The following is an 8943-nucleotide window of genomic DNA, read 5'->3' as shown; positions in this document are numbered from 1 at the left end:
TTCAAAGGGAGACTCTCACCCTGCCTGACATCATGGCATGTTGAGATAATTCAGAACAGTTATGATAAATGTTCTGACTACTGGCATCACGAAACAAACAACGGGCTCACAGCAACATAAGATTAAACATGTTTCCACAATTATCTGGGGAATTGTCTTGCTGACCATGTCCTTTCTTGCTATTTTTCAGTGCCTGAAACAAACAGAGAACCTTAGAGAGTTGTGTGAAATAGAGCTGCAGTGCTTTAGACCCCCAAAAAAAGCAAGGAAGCTCTGTAGGAAGAGGGTTTTCACTTGTCAGGTAAGAAAGGACATGTTTGTAGCCTCTGCACCACAGGCTCCTCTTGGTCCATTTGAGAGGGAAGCTGCTTACAAGGGCTAATTCTCACTGCTGGGAGGGTAATGCTGCACCATTAGCTTGGTGGAGGGAGGCTACACTCAGTCAGGAAAGAACAAGCCTGGGTGGCAAAAGCCAAAATGATTTGCAGTGAGAGGAAGCACGGCCTGCCAAGCCAGAATGCAATGCAAGCCTTGATCCCGGCCACCAGCTGTGCCAAAGAGCCTGGTACTCTGTAGCCCAGCCATGGAAACACTCAGCCTTGCCAAAGAGCAAGTGGGAGCAGATGGAGCAAGCTGCAGAGTACAAAAACATGAGCTCAGAGCTGTAGGCAGGACCAGATTATGAAAGAAAAAGAAGCAAGAAGTAGCTCGTCAGAGCACCTCCATCTTAATTCAACTGCTCCTTTCCTTGCAATCCCCCCCACTGCATTTCTTCCTTTGGTTTCCATTTCCATTGCTTCTCCAACAAGGACTTACCACATTCCCTTCCTTCCACAACCCCAGGACAAGCTACCTAATTTCGCCCCCAGCAACTCCACACACCTCACTCCTTAAGCCAGCCACCCTCCATTGCACCCTGCCTCCAACCCACAAAATCTCACAGGGTAAATTAGCCGTGATTAATCAAGCTGATGAGTTTCCTTGGGGCGAGAACCAAACCCATACCGCAGGACAGCCTGAGGGAACCCACTCTCCATGGCCACATGTGCCAGAAGCCAGTCAAACCAATTCACAACTTCAGTCCAGTGCCCAGGCGTGTTCACTGCTTAATTTCCTATCTAGGTTCACTGCTGCTGGATGTGTGCTTTTCTACCAGCCTGCTTTCCTAAGCATTGCCTACAGGTAATTTCATGGGCTTTGCGTTCATCCCCTCCTAAGATATTTTTACCTGTTGGCCAGCCTTAGCTACTGACGGAGCAGTAGAGGTCCTAGAGACATTCAGTTCCCAGAATTTTGAGAAAATACGCAGCCAGGTGGAGAAGAGAGACCTAGACTGGCATCCCACTAGGGAAAAGTCTTGTACGAGTTTGATCCAACTACCAGACAATAGAGAATCCACATAGATTAAGACCATCCTAAATGCCTCAATAGCAGGAAAAGATTCATTCAGGCTTAATTGATGATTCAGTGGTTAGAAAGTAATTCTAGACAACCTACATATCATTAATAGCTATGGTTTTGGCAATAAAAATATTCCTTTGTTCACAGTGCCTTTTTTGTTTCTCTTCCCTCTTCTCCTCACCTTACCTGCTTTCATAATGATGTTTTTTAAATCCAAAAAAGTCTTTTATTCAATGCTATATTCCAATATGGGTAAAAATGTATCCTCAGCATAAGTTGTGGTTCTCCAGGGACCAGGCCTTATTATACAACTTGTCAAAACAAGACCTGAGGAATACCACTATGGATGTTAACAAGTAACAGTATGGGAGAAAAGCATGATATATCCCAGGACAACATGAAAGAAAACACCTGCCTGTTCAAGCAGTACATATACATACACACAAGAGCTCAACAATGGTCAGAAACTCTCTGCTCTGCATCCCGATAAAGTAGACCAGCTGTCCCCCAGGGGCCTGCAGAAGAGGAGATGAATGTGTAATGTGAATTCAGCCGTCAATTTATGCCTTAATTTTAAAATAACTGGAAATAAAACATGAAGAGGAATATCACCCACAGAGAGTAGTCTGAACTCCGCTTTCTATCACTTTCTTACAGCTTCCATTTATCTCTGTCAGCACGGAGAGCTTTCTGAATATGCCTGTACTATGAGTTATGCATGGGGCCAGGCTTGTTCCCAAGGCTGGGCTTGCCCACCATCCACGTCATTTCAAGCCCATACATCTGCAGTCCTCCACAGCCAGGAGCCTGAGGTCCAAGTGCTTACTCATGGGCCGTACACAGCTTACACCGGCACAAAGCCAGATACAGTCTATCAGATACAGGCACAGTCTATCAGAACATAGCCCAAATATAGGGTTTTTAAAGCACATTTTATTATACTTTTTTTAACGCATGCCCAGGAGCTTGTTTTTTAAGCCCCTGGGCAGTATCTGGCGGGAGGCAAGAGGGTGGTGAAACAGGTCACAGGGCTTAGACCACCTATTGCCTTGAGTTCACCATGTCTCCATCATCTCCCCTGCCTGCATTACTAGCTCTCTTCAATTTTCTACTAGTGCTAGAAAACGTAGGTGGGCTGGTGTAGGCCGACCATTAATGTTTTTGTCTCCTTATCATCCAGGAGGTTGAAGAGGACAACGTTTTTATTGTTAATGTTCACGATTGCAACTCTGCAATTGCTGCCTTCAGTCATGCTGGTGAAGGGGGAAATTTGAGGCAAAATGCTGTTGAAAGAGGTTTGTGCGGTTCAGCTTCTCAGCAGCATGTGCTCCTTGTTACTCAGGACTGTCACAGGGGAGGGAAGACAATACAAAAGAAGAGCTAACTGAAGCTGCTGTTTTCAGACGGAAAGTTAGCATCATGCGTTTGTGTCTACTCACACTAGCCATGCTTCATGAGTTTCCTAAAGCAGAATTCACTCCGTCAGCAAAACAGAACATGTGTTAATTTGCATCCTTAGGAAGGAAAGCAGTGAATCATTTCTAATGGTTCAGGTGCTCTAGTCATAGCACCTAAGTAATTCAGACTGGAAAGTTACAAAAAATTCTCTGAGACAATTTCAAGTATTTATTTCAGCTTTATTATTAAATAAGTTGTAATGAATGAGGAATCAACCTTGTGGTTAAACCACTGGCCTAGGACTGAGCTTCAGTCCCCGACTCGGCTCCCTAAGAAACCACATCACTTTGCTGGCCCTTGCTGTATGTGTTCCCTCCACTAAACTTTTTAGCAAACCACACACATGACCTTGGGAGATGCTCAGCTCTCTGCATGCATCGCCGCCATCAAAGGGCCAAACCCTGAAGGGGGAACATGGAAAGGAGGACCGTTCTCTGGGCTTTCTTGCTTTTCTTGGGAAAAACCCATGTCAGACTGCAGACCAGCTCTCAGCAGGGCCCCCCACCTGAGCACGGAGCTAGGCAGAGGCGGCTGACTGCCCTCCAGACCGGAGGTGCCAGAGCCGGCCAGATCCCCACCACCGGCCCCATCTGTGTCGAGCACGGCAGAGCCAGAACTGCGCTGGGAAGACGGCGTCGGGGCCGCAGTGAGCACTGCTGTTCGGTGCCAACAGCCCGCAGCGGGGAGAGGAGGGAAAACCATTGCCAGAGACCTGTGTTAACGAGTCCGAGTAACAAAAGCTGCTTATAGCTAAACAAAAGCTTTCTGATAATGCAAAATTAAACTGACAGGAAGCAACACACATGTTAGAATACAGTCTAACAGACACTTTAGCATTTGTTTTATGTAAATTTGAACAGGCACCATCATCTGTGACCGGCTTGATAAGGAACACAACTCTCATTCCAGCACAGCAACCCTGTGTATGTTTTCTCAACTTTTATTTTCTGCTACATTGACCTCAGCTACAAATTTCCCAGCAAAAACACAATAGGCGGTTTCTGTCACATTACAGGAAGTCACAAAAGCCTGTAAAGTGACCCTGGTTTTCAGGCGCTCTTCTGATTTTCTGTCAGCCCTTTTTTCCCTTCTCACGCCTGCTACATAGTTAATATCGGAGCTTTGTAACAAGAAAATGTAATTTTTAAGTCACAATAAGGCTTTCTTGCTATGTCATTTATTTTCTCTGAATTACAACAACAGAGGCTTTTTTTTTTTTTGCTTTCTCGTCTATCACTGTAATTTCACTAGTTTATATAGTGATATACACGGATATACAACAGCAGTGCAAGAAGAGACGGAGATTCACGGCAATCCAAGTCACGACATTATTTCAGAGACAGCTGCCCTCCTTCCTTCGCTTCCTCAGACACCAATCCTGAAATTTTCCGCAAATTGCTGTGGGTCAGTTTAGTATTATGACTGAACCGAAATCCATGGACCATTGATGTCTGTGCACTTCCCAGTAATGCCGCTCTCTGCTCAGTTGTTCTTTGCTAGCTGAAAAATGAAAGAGCACGCCTTGCATTAGAATCAGAAGGAAGAAATGCAGAAGCCACATCTTAGCAAAGTCACTGTCCTCTCATGCCGAATCAGAAAGAAAAGACATTTTCTGCCATTCCAATTATTTAGTTAATCCCAGTGAGCTTTTCCTGGAACAGACATCTGTGTCGCCATTACTCAACAAATACAAAGCTATTAAGATATTTTCTAAACAAAACTCTTAATGAAAGCACAACTTGGAATAAATGCCCATCGGCAGCACAGCTCTGCCAGAGCTCCCCAACCAGGACATTTGCCACCGCCCCGAGTGTGCTTCCCCACAGACCTGAGTCCAGAGCCGGCTCCACATAACCACTCCTGCGTTCGGTGGCACCCCCACACATCGTTTCCTTCCACCCAGAAAGAAAATGCCTGATCTTTCTTGACAGACCAAAAACCCAAAATTGAAATGACTCTGCAGCTCTTCATTGAGCACAAATTTAAGTACTTTTGCTTTCAGGGGGAGGGGTTTTTTTTTTTTTTTTAAATTCTACCATGGTTAAGTGTAATCTTGAAATAGCAAAAAGAAGTCCATCACTTAGAAAGTGGCACAGGTCCTTTTTTACTTCAATTGCACCAAGATCTATCTTAGTGGAAAAAATGAAAAAAAATTACCCTCCCAAATTTCTCTCAGTCTTTCTCTTCTGAGTTTCCCTTGGTCTCACTAGGTTGCAGCATCAGGTTTACTGTTTCACAGGGACATTTCTTAGGCATGTGTTCTTCTTACTACGTCACATATTCATTGAGGAGGAACACAGATACCCTAGGACCACTACTAATACTCCAACTACACTTCTCCCCCAGAGTTCTAACCTTTTAGATACTCTGATTTCACAACTCAGGTCTTCAGGAGCATGGAATAGTTAAGCAAACAGAAACAAAGGTTTTGCAAGGCTCCTCAAAAAAAAAAAAAAAACACTCAAAAACAACAAAAAACCTAGCTTAATACAAATTTAGCACTAAAAGAAACAATACATGTTTATACATGATTTTATGTCTTGATTTTCTCACCATTTCTGCAGGTTTTGCAGGGTTTAAGTAAGAGCCCTTTCAAACCCTGTTCAAGAACACCATATCCTCCTGCATACAGCTGCTCTTTTCAATCACAAAGTCTCTGGGTTCAGGTCTACTCTGAGACTTTAGTTTCTCTCTCCTTCAGCTGTCCCTGTGGACTCCAACTTTGCTCTAGTTAATAGTAATTTATTTTCACCATTCCCTTGAACAATCCTAACCAGTTTCACCAGGTGTTTTTTCTTCTGCAATTTTGTTTTTTAGTTACCTGCCCCCTGTCTTTACAGCAGGGCAGTAGCCATCTATGTGCACAGTGGTGCTCCACTTGAATATATGAACATCCACTTTTAACAGCCCTCACGCTGACCCTGGCACGGTCTAGTAATGTGTATTTTCACAACTAGTGGAGACACGGTATGTTTCCACACATAACAGAGTTCACATGCTGACACCAAGACACCTCTTGGCCAAACCAAATATGACTGCACTAGGCTGACAATCCAGGGGTAGATTTCCAGTATGTCAAGACCACAGGCAGATCCACACGCACGTAAGCTCATGTCCTAGGTATGCCTCTGTTATGTACAGGTGAGGCAGGACCACTGATGTGGCAGGATACTTGTCCTCCTGGAGGGCTCCTTTGAGCCAGGAGTCCACAGCCTGGGCAGGGGTGCCCTGCCACCACTCCAGCCCAGGATGCCGAGTACCACCAGCAGCCAAGAGGATGCCACCAGGCATGGGTGCTTGAGACACGTGTTGAGGAGGCGCTCAGCAGGGGCCAGTTGAGTGAATCGGAGGCCAGTGTCTGGGATAGCGCAAGGCTTGTGCGCGCCGTCACCACCCAGGAGTCGCAGGCGAGCCACTGATGGGTGGCAGCCTGTCCCAGCATGCCACATATTCCCACCCTTAAAAAGTTGAGGATCCATGCCTGCATCCCCTGGTCTTTGCAATGCTGTCATTTAACTCACACCTCTATTTTTTGTGTTTCTCCCTATTTTGGTCCCAGAAAGCTCTCCCCTGTGCCTCACTAGCCTTTTTCTCTTTCCCCCTCTGCATGGCTCTGACCAAGCGGGTTGATTCTCACCCTCTGCCCGCTCCCACAGCACTTGGTCTCCCTACTCGGCTCCCGGGCCATCCACCCACCCCTGCCTCTGGTTTGCAGTCCTCTCCCTTGTGCTGCTTGCCAACATCTCCATCTCCTGGACACAGCGCACATGGCACATAACTAAACTTTTTTTTCCCTCCCTGCCTACAAACATTATCGACATCTTGTTGATCCATGGGCTTCAGGAAACTTCAGGCTGTGAACTGAGGGCTTTTGGACAGGAGGCAGGACCTGTGGATTCAACTTTTAAGGGGTCTTCATAAGGCAGCTGAAATAGCAGAGCCGGCATTTCTCTTAATAGGCTTATGCTTGCCATGCAGAGGTCCCCACCTGCACTGGCAACAATTTGCAAGTCTGCAAATAAAAAAAAAAAATCTTTGATTTCTGACCAGTGAAATTCTGAAATTTTCATTTGCCAACAGCCATACTCCTCTGTGCTCCCATCCCTCCATCTCTTCCCAAATAAAGTCTACCCAGGCTCGTTACTTCACAGAAATCCAACAGGCAGCTGGCCATTGCTGAGGCTCATTCAACACATGATGCTAGCAGAAGCGGACTTGAAATAGGCAAGGCCAGTAGTTACAGTCCCCCTTCTTCTCACCTCTCTTCTCTCTGAGACACTTGATCTGTATCCCTTTCCCTGTGCCATTCTTCGCCCACTCCACCTCCCTTCACATCAGTTGATTTCTGATCTTTGTCCTGCCTCAGTGCTGACCTAAGGACCAAAATCATGTGTTGAGATGTCCCGAAACCAGGGAGTTTGATACAGGGCTGGAAAAAAGCTGCTAGCTCGCAATATGGGTATTTCCAACCTTCTGCCTCAATTTTCCCATCAGTTTCAACTGGACATTTTAGTCACCTGTGCTCTTCTGTAGCATCTCCATAAACTGTTACACACTTTGTGTGTCATGCAGGATGTTGCTCCACTTTACCTGTGAGTGAAGCGACCCCTGTGCAGAGACCCTACTGGTACACTGGAGGTGGGATGAAACCAGCTGGGTGTCAGGGACCTCACTGGGAATAAATAGCAAAACTCACCAATGTGGAGGACTTCCCAGCTTCGTGACCATTACCGGAAAATCCTGAGCGACCCAGTGCATGCATGAACAAACAGCCATATAATGGCTTCGCAAGCGAGATCAGGTGATGTTGCAAGCATGGTGATGTTGATGCCTTCTCCAAAAAGTGGGCGCGTCAAGGGAGGGAGGCTGATTGTAAACACTGCCACAGGTGGGACCACCAAGAACTGCTCATTCAAAGCAACGAAGGCGCTCAGGCAACTCACAAGGCACACGTGCCAAGGTTTCTGGCTCATCCACCAGGCTGCTGGGGGTAGACTCCATTTCAGTTGATAGGTCTTAAACAAAAAATCTGATCCCAACAAACTGTGTAATTAGAAATTCATCTAGGAACCTAGGACCACACCAGACTGCTGAAGTGCAAGGAAAAAAGGAAGAGAGACAATGAAGGATGGGCAGCAGTGGTCCTGAGAAAAATTAAAAGATTGAATGTCTTTTTGGTAGAAGCACTTACACACTTGGAGCCGTCAGCAGGGAAATCCTCTCCTGCTGCTCGATCCTGACAGTGGTCAGGACAATAAGGCTTTGCACATAGTAATACAAAATAATACAAAACAGACACGCTTGCATTAAGAAAAATGCAATCCCACAATTCACCTCTCCTTCTAATGGAAACAAGGTGCAAGGCTCTATATATTGACCAACTTCTTCAGATGGAAAGGGGTGACGTTATAGAGTGCAGCCAATTCCTGCTACCTATTCTATCCGATTCCTGCCAGCACCGTGTCCTTCGAAAGTGAGTTCCCGGTACGTATCATTTTATTAGTGAGAACGGCTGCAGTACGCTTCTGGTATCAGACGGTACCATACAGCCCCATTTTCAGGGCACTGGGAACTCTTAGGCCTGCTGAGCCCCAGCGGAGCCTTACTCCACGGCACCGCATATGGAACTACCGTGAGGCGGGCTGCATGCATCACGGACGAGTTTAAGGACAAACGTGCTTCCTTTAAAGCACAGTAAAAACGAAGGAGAAAACCCGAATGTGGGTTGGGAGAGCAAGTCACAAAAAACGCGTGGCAAATCCCTCTGTCGCTTACACGCAGCGTACTTCATCCGTTTCGAAGCTCAGTTCCACCCGCGGTCTGTCCGCCCGCCCCCCCCCAGCCCACCCCCGCCGGCTACACAGCGCCGCGGACAAACCACCGCGGCTCACTAAATGGGGGAAAAACGGTTCTCTGTGAAACAACACAAAACACGCAAAATCACGAAGTTTCCTTCCGCATCGGACACCCAAGACAGGCACAAGGCAGGACCCACGGGGGACGGGCGCCACCCGCCGCCGAAGACCGACCGACACCCCCTGGAGCGGCCCGCGAAGGGCGGACACCTCCCTCTGGGCGGTGGAA

General features: G+C 46.8%; 1 protein-coding gene across 1 annotated transcript in view; it reads left to right on the top strand.

Moving 5' to 3' along the window:
* The first annotated feature begins 8753 nt into the window (after positions 1-8753).
* SLC30A5 (solute carrier family 30 member 5) overlaps positions 8754-8943 on the top strand; it is a 20843-nt gene continuing 20653 nt past the window's right edge. Inside the window, exon 1 of the mRNA XM_009272542.1 lies at positions 8754-8905. Within this exon, the coding sequence (XP_009270817.1) occupies positions 8754-8905 (152 nt within the window). The remainder of the gene's footprint in view (positions 8906-8943) is intronic.

The sequence above is a fragment of the Aptenodytes forsteri genome, unplaced genomic scaffold (genome assembly GCF_000699145.1).
Source record: "Aptenodytes forsteri isolate BGI_AS27 unplaced genomic scaffold, ASM69914v1 Scaffold92, whole genome shotgun sequence".
NCBI classification, from domain to species: domain Eukaryota; kingdom Metazoa; phylum Chordata; class Aves; order Sphenisciformes; family Spheniscidae; genus Aptenodytes; species Aptenodytes forsteri.
This window is presented reverse-complemented; position numbering and strand designations above follow the sequence as displayed.